The sequence below is a fragment of the Balaenoptera physalus genome (genome assembly GCF_965194825.1).
Source record: "Balaenoptera physalus genome assembly, chromosome: 3".
NCBI classification, from domain to species: Eukaryota; Metazoa; Chordata; class Mammalia; order Artiodactyla; family Balaenopteridae; genus Balaenoptera; species Balaenoptera physalus.
In genome coordinates this window covers 76,875,245-76,896,856 of record NC_138890.1, presented here as the reverse complement: position 1 = coordinate 76,896,856, position 21,612 = coordinate 76,875,245, and the positions used below count along the sequence as shown (strand labels likewise).

The window sequence follows — 21,612 nt, the reverse complement described above, 5'->3', positions numbered from 1 at the left end:
ATATTCACAAATACAGAATAACTATAAATTTAAGACACTCCCACATTTTCCCGATGAGGAAACCCAAGTAAAACATGTTTTTGTTTTTAGTTTATAAATTTATAATACTTAATTTATCCATTTGTTTGCTCATGCAAATATGCTTTACATAATTATGTAAAATATGTATCAGTTTAGAAATATTGCCTTATTCAAATTTCAGTTTACATGAAACAATTTCATTTAACATTTAAATTCATCACTCTTTATCACTAGAGGCATTCTTTGAGTATTACAGATTTCTAGAGCACATGTGATTTGTACAAGATATGGGACATTTTGAATCTGTATGCAGTGATGTTTTGGAAATGTTATCCCAACTGTACACTTGCTTGTATAACATTATGACATTTGCTTTTTAAGATCTTTAAAAGGCTTCTGACAATGATGGCTAACTTGCAATGGAGAAATTATACACCCCTAGGACTGATTAATAAATCTGTATTAAATTTTTTACCTCTCTTTTTCTTTCTGATTCTATAAATATGCATTGATTCAGTCTTTTCAGGCCAGCATGTCTCCTAGTACTTTGTTCAAAATAATATAATTGAAGTTTCTCATAATAAAAGAGGTTGTAAGGACTAGAATACAAGTTGCCACCCTCATATCTGGTGGATAACTTTATGGTTAAAAAAGAGCTTAGTCTTAAATTTGAGCAGATACGGCAGTTTACCTTGCAACCACAACTTTTTGTTCAATAACAGAAGGGAGTGGAATCAATTAACAGCCCTTACAACAGCTCACCCATCAACACCGTTGGATTCAATATTTTAGTTAAAACATGTGAATTTTCTGGCTGCATTGCTCCGCACACAGGTATCATATGATAATGAATCATATTCCTTTAAAAATACAAAATGCCCCTCCTTTTTAAATTTTTTTGCCTTGTATGTTGTCTGGACTATGTTTCTTAATGTCAGTGTAAATAAGACAGCACAGCATATACTAGGAGGCGTGCAACAGACATCTATTTACAACGATTAGAAAGCATGTGTCCCCAAATTGACTGCTCATATGTGTATTTCAACTTCAAACTTCCCTGTAGGACTTAGATTTTACACTGTGAGGTATTCCATTTAAGTAAAACTAAATTTCTTCCTTAAACACTGATTTGAGAAGATAAAATGTATTTGTTTTCTATGCTATTTATGTATAGACTTAGTTTTCATTAATTTTGCTTTCTGCTCCAGATTTTCAGCGAATTGAACCTCAGATCAATAATCAGTTTAATAAGAGTGCACAAAGAGGATCTGAAAATACAAAACAGAAATCACAGCTGCCTCTTCATCCTTCATGGGAAGCAAGCCGGAGGCGAAAAGAACAGCAATCCAAAATTGCTGTGTTTCAGGGGAAAAAAATTACCTTTGATGATTGATTAGTACTATTTTTTTGTGAACTTCTCTATCTAAAATTTGTTTTTCTTTTTTTAACCTTTCTTCTTTTTTTTTAACCAGCCCATTATTTAAATATGTATTTGAAGAAGTCTCTTTGAGTTTGGTTTTGTCTTTTTTTTTTTTTTTAAGTGTGTTCAAGTTATGTTTAAGCTTCCACAAATCAAGTGAATACTTAAATTAATTTTAAATATGTCTAGACTATTCCCTCTATAAAAGAATATTGAGATGTTGGCTGTCCCAGATTTTCTCATTTGTGCTAATCATGAAGCATATTTCACTAGTTTAGCTGTATGTTTCTTTACTTTGAAAATAAATGTTGAGGTATATTTAAAATAATAATGGAAAAATATGAGGAAATTGTAGCTATCTAAAATAGATCATTTTTGCTGAAAATTGTTCTTGTTAGCAAAACTAAGATGGTAACTTTTATTATGGGTATACAGATAATAAATTATATAAGTAAATATTAACTTGTTATAGTTTTAATTATTTGTAATTTTTTGGTTTTTAACTGTTTTAAAATAGGTTCCCAGGAAAATTTTGGATTTCTGAATTATGCTTCACTTAGTTGGACAACATTCATATTTAAATGTAGCAACACAACCAAAAATGTGTTTTATATTTTACTGCATATAAAATTTCTGTCAAATCAAGAATGTGTAATATCTTGACCATGTGTTCTTATTTTTTTTTCAGGCAGGGCTTTATTGGGGTCCCTGCTGCAGCAGGGGGCAGCGAGAACCAACAACAGGTTCCCTTGCTTGCTCTCTCCCATGTGTTCTTACAGAAACAGTTTTTGAGGAATCATAGATTGGAATTTATAAGAACAAATTCTGAAGGAGATGTGATTAAAGGAGCATTTGTACTGATAGCTGAGCAGAGGTTATGAGATAACTCACTGAAGAAGGGTCTGCTTTATACTTCATAGTACTGTTATTTAAAAGGAAAACAGGATTTTAAAAATCCCTTCAAATGTTTCACTTTTTGCTGCTCTGAGAAATTAAGGTTCTTGGTTAACTAAGTAACGCTAACTAAATTCTCTGTTTTCTATACATTGGTGCTGTTAATGACAGAAAAAACCTTCTGGTTAACAGGAATTCAGAAGCTCTGGAAAGTCATTTTTATCTTTTTCAAGAGCTTAAGAATTTAGATAACTAGAGCAATAGAATTCAAGAGATCATACAGAAAGAAAATTATTTCTGCTGTATTAAATGCAAAATTTGGTTTTTTCTCCTTTTTTAAATTTTTATTTTTACATAATTCCAATTATGTCAAATTGAAATTAATTTCAATTGAAATTTTAATTATGAAGAATTACTGCAGGAAAAGTTAAAAAATAATGTCTCTATCCCTACCCAGATTTAGCCGAACTGTGAGGTTGAGAGCACTGTCTGTCGGCTCAAGACGTCTAACCCCAACTTCAAGGAATTAGGGTTTGCCTACAAAGTTAGAGGAAAGAGCCCATACAAGACCACTCTCACTTCTGACACCAACTGCAGGTTCGGAGATTGCAGGGGAGGGTTCCCCAAATACACTCAGGTTCAAAAATTTGCTTGCAGAACTCACTGAAACCTATTATATTCCCAGTTATAGTTTATTACAGGGAAAGGGTACAGATTATAACCAGCCAAAGGAAGAGGATGCCTAGGGCAAAGTCTATGAGGGTTCTAAAAGCAAAGTTTCTGTTGTCCTCAGGTTGCATTACCATCGTGGCATCAATATGCACAGAGTATTGCCAATCAGAGACACTCACTTGAGCTTTAGTGTCCCGAATTTTTATTGTGGCTTTGATTTGAAGACATGATCAGTTGATTGCCCGCATGATTGTTGCAGATGGATTAAGAATACCGAAGTCCCCATCCTAAATTACATGGTAGGTCTTTTTTAGTGCAGCCAGCTCCTGCCCTAAACAAAGACACTCCTATCAGGTATGACATAGAGTGCATCCACGAAGCTGAAGGCAAAGGCACTTTCTCTCTTTGGGCAAGGCCAGGTTCTTTACTACACAATATCCTTCACCCAAATTTCCCAAATATTAACATTTTCCTGTATTTACTTTATCCTTGGCTGTCATCCTCCCTTCTCTCCTCTCCTTTTTTCCTTCCTTTTCCCCTTTCTCTTCTTCCTTTTTTTAATCTTTCTCCCTTTCTCTCGTCTCTTTTCTTCCCTTCTTCCCTCTCTCCCTCTCTACCTACTCTCTACCTCTCACCCTTTTATCATTTCCATCTTTTTCTCTCTCCCGTTTATATTCTCTCTTTAAAAACAAAGTCATTCTCTATTCTTTTGTATTACCACACTCCAGTTATCAAATATTCGGATTTTGACAATTTCCCAATGTCTTTTTACAGCAACAGAAAGTGCAGCATCATGCCTTACATACAGTTGTCACCTTACATTCACTTGTCATCTCTTCGGTTGAGAACAGTACCTCAGTCTGTCTTAGGATTTCATGACATTGACATTTTTCAAAAGTACAGATCTATTTTGCAGTGTCCCTTTATTTGGGTTTGTCTAATATTCCCATTATCAAATTCAGGTTCTGCACTTTTGGCAGGAATGTTAGAGAAGGAATGTTGTATTTGTCCTAGTGCATCATATCTGGAGTTAGGTGACAATGTTGATATGGCTGGCCCATTACTGGTAGTATTAACTTTACTTACTTGTTTCAAGTGGTATCTATAAGGTTTCTCCACTGCAAAGTTACTGTTTTTCTCTTTGTAATTAATAATTATCTTGTGAGGAGATACTTTGAGACTATGTTTAATTCTGTCCTGAAACTTTCATGCACTAGTTTTAACATTCATTCATAATTCTTACCTGAAACAACTATTGCTATAGTAATTGTAAATGATGATTTTTTAATTTCATCTTTTTACTATACTTTTTAGATGGCTTTTTAGAATAAGGAAGAGTCTTCCATTTTCTCCTGTTTATTGAGTTTTTAAATGTATTTCAGTATTATCTCATGGGGACCTCTTTTTTCTACTTTTCTATTTATTTTTTATTAATAAGGTATTTTTTATTACTTCATTTTATCTATTATTGGCTTAAGAGGTTTACTATAGTATACATCTTTAATTTTTCACAGCCTAACCTCAGGTAGTATTTATACCACTTTACGTATGGTCCAAGTACCTTTTACTACAGTACACTTCAGTTTTCCCCCCCAGCTTTTGTACTATTGTTTATATAGTTTTTGCTTCTACATTTAACCGTATAGTACATTGTTACTGATTTTGCTGTAATGTTCCACTTGTCTTTGTATCATGTCCATGTTTTTCTCTACTTCCTGGAACATACAGAACATTCATAGCTATTTTAATGATCTTGTCTGGAGCAGTTCCCAACTTGGGACAGTTTTTACCCACAAGGTATATTTGGCAATGTCTAGAGATATTTTCTGTGTCACAACTGGGGAGAAAGATGTTGCATCTAGTGGATATAGGCCAGAGATGCTGCTCAATATTCTACAATATATACAACAAAGAATTATCATGCCCAGAATTTCAGTAGTACTAAGGTTGTGAAATCTTGGTCTAGGACTCATTTGGCGCCACTCCTGAGGCATTACAGTTCTAAGAACTCTGCCTAATTCTTTGTTAGGAAATTTTTCTGTTGTGTCTGGTGAGAACACAAACTATACCTGGACCTGTATTAGCTCCTAGGATGTTTCCACTAACTCTTTTCTAGTGACTTTTTCCCCCCTGGCCTTGTTAGATTCTTTATATACATTGCACAGATCAGTATAATACAGTTGACTTGAGGGGACCGTTGTACAGATCTCCAGAGCACTTTTTCCTCTTCTGTGCATCTCCTTCCTCTCTATTTTTTTACCTCACAAATTCTAGTCACATTAACCTATGTAAACTTTGAACTGTCTCTTCAGAAAGGCCATTGGGCTATTTTGGGTTTCCTTCCCCCGGCACTGTAATTTGGAAACTCTTCAAACAGTGAGCTGGTGTACTTATAGCACTCAACTCATTTGAGTTCTTTCTCTCAGGTATTAATATCCTGTACTGCTTTTTGTCCGTTGTCTGAAACCTTTGTTTCATCCACTTTGTCCAGTTTTCTAGTCGTTTAATATAGAAGAACAAATCTAATCCCTGTTATTTCATAGTGGTGGGAAATAGAAGTTCTTTATTTTGATGGTCAAATTATCCTTAATTTGGTTGTGGAAGCCCCCCTCAAGCTGTCTCCTCTGTCCTTTTGTCATGTAAATCCTTTTCTGTAATAGTGAGGAAGGTGGTTTCTTATTTTCCACAATATATTTACTTATTTTCTCAACCCTAGAGTACACAGAAGTTAACTTCAGAATTGCTGACTGACACCTTTGCAAAATACAAGTCTACTAACCAAACTTTAATTTATGTTTAGAGTTCTTTTTTCTTTAGCCTGAGGGCATATGGTCTCAAAACTAAGTTTGCAAGTTACCTGGGATAATGTCAGCAAAAATGGCTGAGTAAGGACATCCAGAAATTCTTTTTCTCCATTAAAAACAATGAGAAAACTGTCCATATTGTCAGAATCAGTGTTTTCAGAACTGTGGACTAACCAAAAGCTTACAGCAATCCAGGGAATGTTATTTATTAAAAAATGGCTGAATCTTGATAGGAACAGTATCTTTGTGACACTCTAACTTGCCCTATTTTCATCCCCCACTCCCCAAATCCATGGTGTTTTGAAAATCAACAACCCACAGTCATGATGAAAACCTGCAGCCTGGCAGACACTGGAGGGGCCAGAACAGGGTTGGAGCTTATTCAAAGACACATTCCCCGAGAACTATCATTATTTGGCCAGTATGGTACTTCACTGGGAGAGCCCATGGCAATTCTGTTTTTATCTAACTTGAGGAAGAGCTTTCCCAGTGTGAAAAGCGTTTTTCCTGAGATCACTTTTTGAAATCAATTAGAAGCAATTGTTAACATCACAGCTGCCTGAGGCAGTTGGGGAAAACAAGAAGTTAATCAAATTAAAAGGAAATCTGGAAAACTCAATATCTTTAGGGAATTTGATAAGTTTTGACAAATTTCCTGGAATTAAGGAAAAGTCACATGAATGACAGGGCTATGTGCATGTTCAGGAAAGTGCTGAGAAGGCCCTAAACCCTCACTTCTGGTTGACTTTGGGGGCTCTGCATAAGCAGGAAGTGAAGGCTGATGTGGAATTGTCAACTTCCTGGCCAAGTGTTGAAGGTGTACCCCAACACACATACCGACTCTCAGCAAAATGAGAGAAATATCAATTGCAAGCATTAAGGAAATCTTTGTCCAGTTATTAGTGTACCACTAAGCTAATGAAGCAGAGACTTTAGTGGCCATATACAACAAAGAATACAGACTTCACAAAGATAGTTCAAAGAAGTCACTGGACAACAACAAAAAATAGCAACAACAACAAGCCCTGAGGAGAAGAGAATATCTGATTTTGGAGTTGCAACATTATATTATTTAAAATGTCTAGTTTTAAACAGAATGTTGTAAGACATACACAGAAATAAATTGTGGCTCATATATAGGGTGGGGAAGCAATCAATAGAAACTGTCCCAAACAGGTCCAAACTTTGGATATATTTGACAAAAACATTAAGCTATTTTAAATGTGTTCAAAGAACAAAAGGAGAAACCATATCTAAAAAACTAAGAGAAAGTTTGAGAACAATGTCTCATCAAATAGAGAATATCAGTAATGAGATAAAAATTATAAAGAAGTTTAGGAATTGAGAAGTACATTACTGTGAAACAAAACTTTCAACAGATGGGTTCAACAGTACGTTGGAGCAGACAGAAGAAAGATTGGGTAAATCTAACAATTGATCAATTGAGATTATCCAGTTAGAGGGAAAAAAAATAACGAAAATTTCAAAGACTTGTGGGGATACCATCAAATGTACCAACATAGGCATAATGGGAGTCTCATATGACCCCACATTTCCAATCATAGCTGTATACCTGCAAGAGAATTGAAAACTTGTTTAAAAAAAAAAAACCTGAATATGAATTTCATAGGAGCATTATTCGTAATAGGTAAAAAGAAGAAAGACCCCAAATACCCATCAACTGATGACTAGATAATTAAAAGTGGTTTGTACATGCAATGGAATATTATTCAGCCATAAAAAGGAATGAAGTATTGATACATATTGTGATATGGATGAACTTTGAAAACATCATGCTGGGCTTCCCTGGTGGCGCAGTGGTTGAGAATCTGCCTGCCAATGCAGGGGACATGGGTTCGAGCCCTGGTCTCGGAAGATCCCACATGCCGCGGAGCAACTAGGCCCGTGAGCCACAATTACTGAGCCTGCGCGTCTGGAGCCTGTGCTCTGCAACAAGAGAGGCCACGATAATGAGAGGCCCACGCACCGCAATAAAGAGTGGCCCCCACTTGCCACAACTAGAGAAAGCCCTCGCACAGAAACGAAGACCCAACACAGCCATAAATAAATAAATAAATAAATAAACCAACCCAAAAGTTAAAAAAAAAAGACAAAACATCATGCTTAGAAAGAAGCCAAACACAAAACAGGGTTCCATTTATATGAAATGTCTAGAATACGTAAATCCATTGAGATCAAAAGTAGATTAGTGATTGCTAAGGGCTGGGAGAAGGAGGAATAGTGAATGACCGCTAATGGGTGTGGCATTTCTTTTAGGATTGAATGTGTTCTGGAATTGGATTGTAGTTTGGTTGCACAACTTTGTGAATACAAATATCCACTGAATAGTGCACTTTATAAGGATGCACATTATTGTATGTGAATTGTATCTCAGTTTTTTTAAATAATAATAATAAAAAGTTACCTGGGTTAGTGGTTTTTTTTTCCCCCTCTCCTTCCTTCCATATAGTACTTCATTGGAAATGCATTTTAGTTCATATATTTATGATGGTATTTAATTTGAAGTATTCTTTTCTCCATCCTTGGTAATTTTATTTATTTTTTTCTTTATGTAAGTGAAATGTTAACATTGTTCCATATGTTAGAGCTGCACAAAACAGTATACTCAAGAGAAGTGCCAACTATGCCCTTCCAATTGTTTCTTTCCTTTCCACCCCAATCCCACCCACCCCATGTAGATAGTCAATCTCATTGGTCCTTGGTGTATTCTTCCTGAGTTTCTGTTTGCACAGATTAACAAACATGTATATATTCTTATTTCCCCTTCTTTCTTACATAAAAATTGACATTTCCTAGATACTTTTATGATCTTTGCTTTCTTCATTTAAAAATGTATTCTGGAAATCACTACAAATCTGTCAATAGAGATCTTCCTTGTTTAAAATAAAACAAATGAACGAATATAACAAAACAGAAATAGACACAGATACAGAGAACAAACTAGTTGTTACCAGAAGGGAGAGGCTTAGGGGGAGGGAATTAAGAGGTACAAACTACTAGGTATAAAAAAGTTATAAGGATGTAATATACAGCACAAGGAATATAGCCAATTTTATAACTTTATATGGAGTATAATCTATAAAAATAACAATTCACTATGTTGTACACCTGAAATTAATGTTGTAAGTCAACTATGCTTCAATTAAAAAAAAAAAAAAAATGTGTGAGAGGGACAGCACCCGCTATTGCTGGCTTCGAAGATAGAGAAAAAGGATCACAAGCCAAGCAATGCAGGTGGCCTCTAGAAGCCTTCAGTTTACATCCAGTAAGAAAATGGGTATCTCAGGCCTACCCCTTCAAGAAACTGAATTCTGCCAACAACCTGAACGACCCACGAAAAGGATCCTCCCCGAGAGCCTCTAGAGAGGAACACAGCACTGCTGACACCCCGATTTTAGCCCAGTGAGACCCATGTCAGAACTACATGGGTCTAAACTACAGAACTATTAGATAATAAATTTTTGTTGTTTAAGCCATTACAGAATATAAATAAATAAAAAATGACATTGCACCTATCTATCAATTTATTCACTCATCTATGTAGGAGCCTATAGATTATTTTTCATATTTTACAGCTACAAACAGTGTTTCAAACAAAATATGAACCAGCAGTATGTATTTTCATATTGTTGGAGGTATGCCTTTGGGGTAAGTTCCTAGAGGTAACACTGTTATGTCAGAAGGTAAATGTATATGTAGTTAAAAATTGCCAGATTTTTTTTCCATGAGGGTTGTAACAATTTGTATTTTCACCAGCAGCATATAAGACAGACTTGTTTCCAACACCTCTCCAGTAGAGTATGGTGTTTTACATTTTTAATTTTGCTAATTGGATAGGTGAGAAATGTCACTTCAGTGTAGTTTTCCTATACATTTCTCTGATTATGGGCATAGTTGAGTACTTTTTTAAATTTTGGGGGACAATTTTATATGAATTTTTGTGAATATTTTCTGTCTTGCCCATTTTCCCATTGGTGAGGAGTTGGTTTTTCTTTTTGTCCTTTTCCCCAAATTTTTAAGATTTATTTATGTTTTAGGGATATTAGCCCTTTATCTGTTATATGTATTGCAAATATTTTTTCCTGTTTTGTCAATTGTCTTTTTATTTGCTTATAAGCTATTTTTGTTTTGTCTGCCTTTTTCTAATTGATTTTTTTAATTTTTATTTTATATTGGAGTATAGTTGATTTACAATGTTGTGTTAGTTTCAGGTGTACAGCTAAGTGATTCAGCTATACATATACATATATCTCTTCTTTTTCAAATTCCTTTCCCATTTAGGTTATTACAGAATATCGAGTAGAGTTCCCTGTGCTAAACAGTAGGTCCTTGTTGGTTATCTATTTTATGTATAGAAGTTTGTATCTGCTAATCGCAAACTTTTAATTTATCCCTCTCTCACCCCTTTTCTCCTTTGGTAGCCATAAGTTTGTTTCCAAAGTCTGTGAGTTTGTTTCTGTTTTGTAAATAAATTCATTTGTATCATTTTTTTAGATTCCACATATAAGTGATATCATATGATATTTGTCTTTTTCTCTCCGATTTACTTCACTTAGTATGATAATCTCTAGGTCCATCCATTGTCAGTTGTCTTTTGATTTTATTTATGTCATTTACATTTCTATCATGTTGTTTGTCTGCCACTTATATGTAATCAGATGTACTGGTTTCTCTTTTTATTTCCTATTATTTCATTTTTGCATATAGATTTGGCATCATAGTTAGAAAATCTTACCCTACTATTTGTTTTCTACTTGGATACAAATATTGCTGTCCCTGCTTTCTTTGTGTTTCCATTTGTCTGGAATACCTTTGACTATCCTTTCATTTTTAGTCTTTCTGAATCATTCTGTTTCAGATGTGTCTCTTGAATAGAGCATTTTGTTGGGTCTTTAAGAGCCAGGTTGAAAATCTTTCCATATAATAAACCTTTTCACATTTGTTGATAAGATGATTATGATTGCTTTCAATTCTGTCAGATTATCTTATACTGTAATTATTATATTTATTTTGTTCCTCTTCATAATGTTTGCTGCGTTCTCTTTTTTAAAAAGAAATTCCTAAATTTGGCACTTAGGAAGGTTAGTATTTCTGGTGGTTATCTTTGTGCTTATACCTTTATTTAATGGCTTTAGTCCCTTATTCTTTTATTCACAATCTGTATTGTCCATTTTTAATGACATCCCTTAAGTATCGCTTGTTGCCTAAATCACAGCTAATGGGTTTATTCTACTTTCCTTCTTCCATCTGCATTCCCTTCCAATTTTTAATTGCATTAATATAATGTCATTGGAACATACAACACATAACATTGAACATTATTATATAACATATTATTCTGCCCTTATCCCCACCTTAGTTTTAGCCTTAGATTTGCAGTTAAGTATATTAAAGCTAAATTGCTGAAGTTTTCCCAGTTATGTTTTGTTTGGATGAAGTTCATTTTCTAGTACATTCCTCAAAAAAGGACTCATGGAAGGAATTATTTGAGCTCTTGATATTTAAATATTTTTTCTGCAGTTTTCATACTTTAAAAATTTTTCTGTGGTTTTCATTATTAAACATTATTACTGGATCTTGGTATTGTGGCTTTCTGAACAAAGATCCTGCCCCTCTTCCTTGTGGCAGCTAAACTTTCATTGCATCCGTGGTGAATCTTGTTTGGGAGAGTTTCTTGCTCCTTCCCAAGTTAGGAGATCTGGATGAAGGATGGCTTCTTGACCTTTCCCAGGGATACAGAGTTGTTTTTGTTTTTTGTTTTCCCTTTTACACTTCCAAGCCACAGTGAGTCTTTATACCTGTGTCCTGGCTAATTGATGACCTTACCGTGGCTTAAGGCTTTTTTCTTAGTAGGGAAGAAGGATCCTGGTGGGTATTTGTGTCCTTCCTGTAACAGTAACCTCTCCTCTTTCAGGTCTGCACCATCAAGGAAAGTTTTCTCTTATCTTTGCTCTGTCCCTCATCTTTCTCCTGAGTGCCCAGTGAAGGCCCATGGAACTCCCATACCCTTTTGAGTACTTGACAGCCCGAAATAATTCTACTATATTTTCCTCTAGTACTTGTATAGGTTTATGTTTACCTTTAGGCCTTAATCTTTCTGGAATTTACCCCAATTGGCAAACTGCTTAAACCAATTAGTTACAATGAATCTGCATTTCTCAGCCTCTCCTGAAGTTAGGTTGGTGTCATGTGACAAGAATTACTTATTGGAATATGGGTGAAAATTATGTAAACCACTTCCAGGTCTGGCCCATGAAATCCTCTTCTCTCCTCCACCCTTCTTTTGTCCCTCAGCTGGGTGTCAGTTCCCAGGGAGACAGTAGAGGACCCCGTTTTTAAGATGAAGAAAGAACCATCAATGTGGGAATGTCAATCACTGTGAAAACCATAGTTATCCACCTTTTCCTCCACTTAAGCCAACTGGACTTAAGTTATCATCAAACAAGCATCTATTGTGTAAAACCACTGAGAATTTGGGCTTTTTTCTTGTTTGTTTTTTGATAGTACAAGGTATTACTCTGATGCAGAAATTGTTGCTAGAAGAAGGATGCTACTGTAACAAAAATCCAAAACTCTTGGCATTGGTCCACCATACAGTCAAGATGGAAACTAATATCCAGGGCTATAAAACTGGAGATTTCTGCATGCAGTAACAAAACAATATTTTAAATGGTCATTTACAATTACTTGGAAGGTGGACCACATGCTTACTGACATCATAGTACGGAGAGAGGCTGGAGAATGGAATGTTGGTAGTGAATGTTGATTGTTACTACCTGCATTTATCAAAGTGATACAAAAAACAAGAAATGGGATGTAGCAAAAACTTGTTAGTTTGAAAGCAGAAAAAAAGAAAAAAAAGTAAAAGGATGAGAAAGCCATGGCTTCTAGCCCCAAATAATAAGAGATTATGGACAAATGCCCACTAAGACTTCTGGCTCCACACAGTTCTAAGTAACGGTGTGGCATTTCCTCCTAAACATGATGACTTTAAGCCATGTTGGCAAATGAGGGAAAAAATAAGGCAGGCTTGAGAATTATATTTAGGAAAGACCTTTGGGGGTGCTATCAGCATATGTGACTGAATAGATACCTTTCCCTCAAAAACAGTAATCTGCTTTTTTTGTAATACCAAAGAAATTACAAGACTGGATTTCAATAGCCTTCAAATGTTCTATCATTACTAGTATTTTGGGGCTCCCAAACTTGCTCAGGAAAGAAATGGGTTGCAAAAACTGTAAAGGCCCCCAGTGAGGGCAAGATCCCCATCATTTGTATCAAATGTAATAATGGACCAAAAAACCTCCAAAAAGGTAGATCCAGAGCTTTGAAGAACATTGAATAAGTAGTTTCTTCCAGATAGAAAAACTGAAATCAGGAAAATATCCCACTGCCAGATAAGAGGGACCTCAAAACACCTGCCAGAAGGATGTCATAACTACTATAGACCATCGCCTTCTGTGTGTCTCCCATGTTCCCTTTACCAGATGGCAGTTTTTATTACAACTGTCCTGTCCTTGCTTCACCACGGTAAATTGGACCTGCTGGCAGTAGAGAGATTTCTATAACATCTGTTGCTGGTGCAAGTGTCACTGGAACCTCAAGTGGCCGTATCCAGAACTGGTGGAAAGAACCATGCATTATTCAGAGATCCTGGGCATTGAGCTGGTTGCAATAACTGGATGGAATTTTGGCTTGTCTCACTTAGGGAAGGAGGGAATGTGCTCTATGTGGTAGGGCACCTGGTAACCAGAAGGACATACTATGTTAGAAATGGGCTATAAGGTGTTCACTTAATCTATTTCTTCTTTTACTTAGGTAACCAAATATGGCTAAAAGTGATTACATGATTTTCACATGCCCCACAGAACTTTCCAGGCAATCTCCACGTTTCTTTCTTTGTTTTCCAGCTAGATGTTGACATCTTGGGCAACCTTGCAAGATAGATTTTGAAGATGGTGAAATTTCTATCAGCCAGGGTTCCTGCATGGTGGCATGGAACAGATCCCCACAACCCTACCCAGCCACCTGTTGAACTTCACATGAGTAAGAAATAAGTATTTGGTTATGTCACTGAGATTTAGAGTGTTATCTGTTACTGCAGCTAATAAGTATATGATATGTTGTTGGGATCTAACTATTCTAGTTTTTCTGAAATGAATATGGTTTTAATGCTATTTTTGAGTAGTTGGGTCATCCCTTCTCTACTGATTTGAAATGTCACCATATAAGCACAGCATTGTTCCTAGGCTCTCTCTCTTTTCTGCTTATCTGTTTCTCTGATCAGATATTACATTTTAAATTATTATAGCTTTGTATTTTCCTTAGATACCCAGTAGCCCTGTTTACGCATAATTTTTTTTCTCAGAATTTTCTTGGCAAGTCTTTTGTCTTTTCTTTAGAAACAAATTTTAAAATCAGCTTCTAAGTTTTATTTTAAAAAATTGTCTTGGGATATTAATTCTGATTATTCTTAGAATTTTTTTGTAACCTGGGAGGTATTTGTGTTTCAAACATGTTCTTATTGTTGTTCTCTAGTTGTATAAAATGATGGGTCTGCTTCCATGCATGGGCCTAAAATATAGAACTGTAGAAGAAATGATATGAACAGGAGCAAGTTCAGTAGTCTAAGTATGACATCATCATGCAGAAATTAAGTAGCCTTAAGTTGAATACTGGAATGTTGTTTGTACTTTGAACATGTGTTTCTCCTCAAGGGAAAACTTGTTTTGAAAGAAAGTCATTCTCCATGCTGTCTTCAGGATATAATTGAAAGGATGTTTTTCAGTAAAGACAGCCAAAACTTAGAGGGTCAATGAATGGAGGAGGATTATTTGTGTTTATTTTTAAACTAAACATGGTATGAATATTCAGTGTTTAGCTTAGCTCTCTCTGTAATGGACGGGAGTTCGTAGTCTTCACATATACCAACAACAACCAGTTTAACTTAGGTCTAAAATAGGTGTGAACTAGTTCTGATTTTGTTTTTGTTTTTTTTTTGAATCATAGGTACCACCTGTGATAAAGGAGAGGTTTGCAAGCCCTATCAAATTTTTAAGGCCTGTAATGCTATAATTGCCTTATCAATGCTTAGAATTTTTTTACTTTAGTGAGTTCTATAATTACATTACTAATGCTTAGAATTTTCTTACTTTAGTGCTTGAATTTATATTCTCCGCTTTGATATCTGCAAGGCTCCCTCCCTCAGTTTTGCAGGTCTCCGTTCAATTGTCAGCTTATTAGGGAGAGCTTCTCTGATTTCCCTTAGAAACCAACTGATTATTCCTTCCTCTTTGCTTGGTTTTTCTTCTGTGACATTCATAGAAGTGCATGGTAGTGCTCAGTTAAATATTTGCTTTTAAAATACATATTCTATAAATATTTGAATAAATATTATTATTGAATAACTAATCATGGATATATACAAGTTTTTTCAGCATATCAATGACTCATATAGTTGAATACCTGAAGCTGCCAGTTAGGAGGCTATTAGAATAACCCAGGTAAGAGATAGAATGGCTTGGACTTGGATGGTAGCAGTGGAGATGAGAATGGGAGAGAAGGTAATGTTTGATTATAGAGGAGAAAGTATGAATTAATGCTGGAGAAAAAGTATGAAAATAATTGAAATAAGAAACAGTATGATTACTAGGCAGCATTAGAAGCTCATTTGAAGTTTACTGTAATTAATTTAAAATGAAAACAATTAGCACAGCCATTTGTATTTTCATTTTCTATGACCTATTTTTTGACCATATTTATTTGGGGTTCTTAGTCTTTTTGCTACTGGTTTGTAGGAGTTCTTCATATGTTAGTGAAATAAGCCCTGTGCCTACCATGATTTGCAAAGAATTTCCATTTTGTCATTTGTCTTTTGACTTTGATTTTTTTTTCCAAATAAGGTATTTGATTTTGTTCATGTTATAAATGATATCTAATTTTTAACCTCCTAACTGGTTATTGTTGGTATATATGAAGGCTAAAACTTTCTCAGCTACCTTACAAAACTCTCACTGTTTTTTTAATAGTTACTCCACTGTTTCTCCTCCATCTTCCCAGGTTCAGAATTATACCTTCTTCAGATAATGATCATTTTACTTGCTCCTAATTTTTGTAACTCTATTTCTCTTACCTAAGTAGAATGGCTAGTACCTCCAATACAACATAAAATAATAACACTGAAAGTGGACCTCTTTGTCTATTCCTGACATTAATGGAAATGCTTTTAGTGCTTTCACTTAAGCATGAAGTTGACTTTTAGATTTAGAAAGATATGTTTTATGAAGTTATGATCTATTCCTCTTATTAAAACATATTTTTTTTAAATCAAGAATGGATGTTGAGTTTTAACACATGCCTTTTAAGCATTTTTGAAAGTTACTATGTGATTTTTCTCTTTTGTTCTTTAAAGATTTAGTGGAATAATTCTAAAAAAACCATTTCTGCCTCGTGTATTTCTCTATTTTTTCTATATTAATTTATCTATTTAGATTTTCACCTGAACTCAATTTTATATTTTTCTTAAAAAGTAACCTTTTCAGGAATTACCTGGCGGTCCATTGGTTAGGACTCAGTGCTGTCACTGCAGGGCCCTGGCTTCCATCTCTGGCTGGGGAACTAAGATCTGCAAGCCACACAGTGTGGCACCCACAAAAAAAAAAAAGTAACCATTTCATCCATGATATATATTTTATTTGCAGAGCTAAACAATGTAATCTCTTGATTTTTAAAATTACCTCTACAAATTTGGGTGAGTTCAGTCTTTTATTTTGTGTATTTATGTTTTATACTTTTTTCTAGATTAGTTAATGGTTTACCTAAGTAAGGTATTCAGTTTTTTCTTTGTGTGGTCTTTTAGCCGTATACCAAAGATTCTGATACATTGTGATTTCTAGGCTACTTGTTTTCTCTTTTCCTACCTTTTTCCAATTGCATTTCAGATGTTTTTCCTATTTTCCTTCTCTGCTATTTTGGAATTTCTTTTGGTAATTACCCTTTAAAATTTAAAGTGAATATTTTTAAAAATTAAAATTAACCTCAGTAACTCTACCAGCCTACTAAACAATACATAAACTTCCTAACTCTTTGATCACTTTTTTATCTTGCATGCATTTGTGTCAAAAATTTCAGTTCTGCCTTTTAACTTTATCTCCAAATTAGACATTATCATTATTGTTTTATACAGTTAATGTTTATATAGATTTACTCACATGTTTACCAATTTCTTTGTTGACCAATTTTTTTTTTTTTGTCTTTGACCTTCTTTCTGGTATCATTTTCCTGCTTTCCTAGGTACACATTTTTCAACATTGTATAGTGAAGATCGGTTAGTGGTAAGCCCTCTTAGTTTTTGTCTATTAGAATAATGTCTTTATTTCAGTCTCATTCTCAACTGACATTCTAGCAGGGTAACTAATCTTGGTTAATAATTATTTTCTTCATTAGTATGAAAATATCTCATTGTTTTCTGACTTTGTTTCTATTGAGAAGTCAGCTGTCAGTTACATTGTCATTCTTTCTAGGCAACTTTCGTGTGTGTCAATGATTCTTGTATAATATGAAATATTTGAATTTTTTTAATAGAGGCTATCTTTATCATTGTAATCGTATATATACACAGACATACTTAATACTCTATTGCTTTAGAACATGGGTCATCAAACACTTTCTGTAACAAGTGAGAGAGTAAATATTCTAGGCCTTGCAGCCCATAAAGTCTCTGGTGGCCACTTGACTCTGGTGTTGTAGCACAAAAGCAGCCATAGATAATATGTGAACAAATGGGTGTGGCTGTATTTCACTAACCTGTATCTACAAAAACAGGTGGTGTATTTGATTTAGCCAATTGTCCATATTTGTTGACTTGCTTTAGACAGTATATTCTGAATAATGATTAAATTAAATTGTTCTTCTTCCTTTGAGCATTCTTTCCTCCATTACTGACTATTAGTCAGTGATATTATCTTTCTTAGGGTTTATCTTTATACTAATAAATCTAAGAATAGGCAGATGGATATATTTATCTGATTTCAATTACATATTTTGACCCAGCTATAAAAATATGAAAAACTAGCAAATTTTTCTTTGCCTTTTCTTCCCTTCTCACTGTTTGTTATTTATACCATTTCTACCTTATGAAGGTTTATAGAATTTACATTCTGTTCTATCACCCTAATCTTTGTTGGTCACTTGACTTGTTGAAGGTCACACAGCCAGTAAGTGGTGAAGCTAAGATGTGAACTGAATAGCCTGTGTTGTTAACAACTACATCATGCTGCCATATTTTTTGGAAGATTGGATAATCTTGGTAATAAAATTAACAAAGATTATATTATGGGGAGTGGGAGGAGCTGAATCATTTATAAATGTGAATGGGAAAATGTCAAATAATACTACAAACCAACTTCTCTATATTTTTTAGTGTTGTTCAGTATTACCATGGTTAATTAAATGATAGGAACTGAATTTGACTAAATGCATCATTCCAGTAAGACCAATAAAAAATCTTTTTTCATCCCATTAAAACCCCAAGAGATTCATTAATCTGTCCATTTCTAAACAAAGCACTTAAAAAATCTAGAAATAGAAGTTTAATTTCTTAATGTGAAAATGGGTATCTTAGACTAATAGCCAATATTACATTTAATGGAGAAATATTGGAAGTTAGAAACGTAACAAGGATGGCTGTCATTATACTATTATTACATTTTCACTTCACATTGTTTTAGAAAGTTGAAGCCAGTGTAGTTAGAAATAAAAGAAATACAATAGGTATAGCTAACAGGAAAGGAAGAAATAAAATTAACATTGATTCTGCCTCTGCCTCATTTATAGTGGAATTTCCCATTCATTTTATTCCAATTTTATTGCGGTTACAGTAAGGGTGTTTTTTGTTTGTTTTTTCTCCTCATCTTCATGTAAGGTATCCAAGTTCCCTCACCCCTTTCTCCAGGAGGACCCACAAGTATTCAGGACTGTTGAATGACAGGTTACCTGTAGGTAAAAAAATCAGAGAAACTTTCATTCTGCTCCCCGAAACTCTGAAAGTTCTAATCCTTCCTCTTTCTAACCATCTTCCTCATCAGGTTGAATTCCCACTCTACCTTTCTTTTTCTTTTTCCAGTTCCAGTTTTATTTGTTCTTTTGAAGCCAGAGAAAACAGTCCTACAAGTACGCCTATAAGAACGATCTGGAGATTGGTTCAAGATGGAGTAGAAGGACATGCGCTCGCTCCCTCTTGCGAGAACACTGGAATCAGAACTAACTGCTGAACAATCATTGACAGGAAGACACTGGAACTCACCAAAAAAGATACCCCACATCCAAAGACAAAGGAAAAGCCACGATGAGCTGGTAGGTGGGGTGCAATCACAATAAAATTAAATCCCATAATCACTGGGTGGGTGACTCACAAACAGGAGAACAGTTATACCACAGAAGTCCACCAACTGGAGTGAAGGTTCTGAGCCCCACCTCAGGCTTCCCAACCTGGGAGTCCAGCAACAGGAGGAGGAATTCCCAGAGAATCAGACTTTGAAGGCTAGTGGGAATTGACTGCAGGACTTTGACAGGACTGGGGGAAACAGAGACTCCACTCTTGAAGGGCACACACAAAGTAGTGTGCGCGTCAGGACCCAGGGGGAAGGAGCAGTGACCCCATAGGAGACTGAACCAGACCTACCTGCTAGTGTTGGAGGGTCTCCTGCAGAGACGGGGGGTGTCTTTGGCTCACTGCGGGGACAAAGACACTGGCAGCAGAAGTTCTGGGAAGTACTCCTTGGTGTGAGCCCTCCCAAAGACCACCATTAGCCCCACCAAAGAGCCGGGTAGTCTCCATTGCTGGGTCGCCTCAGGCCACACAACCAACAAGGAGGGAACTCAGCCCCAACCATCAGCAGATAAGTGGATTAAAGTCTGACTGAACTCTGCCCACCAGAGCAACACCCAGCTCTACCCACCACCAGTCCCTCCCATCAGGAAGCTCACACAAGCCTCTTAGATAGCCTCATCCACCAGAGGGCAGACAGCAGAAGAAAGAAGAATGACAATCCTGCAGCGTATGGAACAAAAACCACATTCACAGAAAGATAGACAAAATAAAAAGGCAGAGAACTATGTACCAGATGAAGGAACAATATAAAACCCCAGAAAAACAACTAAATGAAGTGGAAATAGGCAACCTCTAGAAAAAGAATTCAGAATAATAGTGAAGATGATCCAGGACCTCGGAAAAAGAATGGAGCCAAAGATTGAGATGATGCAAGAAATGTTTAACAAAGATCTAGAAGAATTAAAGAACAAACGCCTAGAAATAAAGAACAAACAAACAGAGATGAGCAATACAATAACTGAAATGAAAAATACACTAGAAGGAATCAATAGCAGAATATATGAGGCAGAAGAATGGATGAGTGACCTGGAAGACAGAATGGTGGAATTCACTGCTGCGGAACAGAATAAAGAAAAAAGAATAAAAAGAAACGAAGACAGCCTAAGAGATCTCTGAGACAACATTAAACGCACCAACATTCGCATTATAGGGGTCCCAGAAGGAGAAGAGAGAAAGAAAAGATGTGAGAAAATATTTGAAGAGATTATAGTCAAAAACTTCCCTAACATGGGAAAGGAAATAGCCACCCAAGTCCAGGAAGTTCAGATAGTCCCAGGCAGGACAAACCCAAGGAGAAACATGCCAAGACACATAGTAATCAAATTGACAAAAATTAAAGACACAGAAAAATTATTAAAAGCAACAAAGGAAAAATGACAAATAACATACAACGGAATTCCCATAAGGTTAACAGCTGATTTCTCAGCAGAAACTCTGCAAGCCAGAAGGGAGTGGCACGATATATTTAAAGTGATGAAAGGGAAGAACCTACAGCCAAGATTACTCTACCCAGCAAGGATCTCATTCAGATTCGACGGAGAAATCAAAAGCTTTACAGAGAAGCAAAAGCTAAGAGAATTCAGCACCACCAAATCAGCTCCACAACAAATGCTAAACGAACTTCTCTAAGTGGGAAACACAAGAGAAGAAAAGGACCTACAAAAAGAAACCCAAAACAATTAAGAAAATGGTAATACGAACATACATATTGATAATTACCTTAAATGTGAATGGATTAAATGCTCCAACCAAAAGACACAGGCTTGCTGAATGGATACAAAAACAATATCCACATATATGCTGTCTACAAGAGAACCACTTCAGACCTAGGGACACATACAGACTGAAAATGAGGGGATGGAAAAAGATATTCCATGCAAATGGAAATCAAAAGAAAGCTGGAGTAGCAATACTCATATCAGATAAAATAGACTTTAAAATAAAGAATGCTATAAGAGACAAAGAAGGACACTACATAATGATCAAGGGATCAATTCAAGAAGAAGATATAACAATTATAAACATACATGCACCCAACATAGGAGCACCTCAATACATAAGGCAACTGCTAACAGCTAGAAAAGAGGAAATCAACAGTACCACAGTAACAGTGGGGGACTTTAACACCTCACTTACACCAATGGATAGATCATCCAGATAGAAAATTAATAAGGAAACACAAGTTTTAAATGACACAATAGACCATATAGATTTAATTGATATTTATGGGACATTCCATCTGCAAACAGCAGATTACACTTTCTTCTCAAGTGCACACAGAACATTCTGCAAGATAGATCACATCTTGGGTCACAAATCAAGCCCCAGTAAATTTAAGAAAATTGAAATTGTATCAAGCATCTTTTCTGACCACAATGCTGTGAGATTAG

At 35.4% G+C, this 21,612-nt stretch overlaps 1 protein-coding gene and 1 long non-coding RNA gene across 3 annotated transcripts in view; one reads left to right on the top strand and one right to left on the bottom strand.

Moving 5' to 3' along the window:
• Window positions 1-1,903, top strand: part of SRFBP1 (serum response factor binding protein 1) — a 60,541-nt gene extending 58,638 nt beyond the window's left edge. For both annotated transcript variants that reach the window (XM_082457908.1, XM_082457907.1), the window contains exon 8: window positions 1,230-1,903. In XM_082457908.1, coding sequence (XP_082314034.1) covers window positions 1,230-1,414 — 185 coding nt within the window. In that variant the 3' untranslated portion in view covers window positions 1,415-1,903. The remainder of the gene's footprint in view (window positions 1-1,229) is intronic.
• LOC309658887 lies at window positions 1,533-15,074 on the bottom strand. The gene is made up of 2 exons (XR_014262441.1): window positions 14,959-15,074; window positions 1,533-14,911 (listed from the first exon to the last, which is right to left on the bottom strand). It is a non-coding gene; the product is annotated as an uncharacterized lncRNA (long non-coding RNA).
• Between the last annotated feature and the right edge of the window lie 6,538 nt (window positions 15,075-21,612).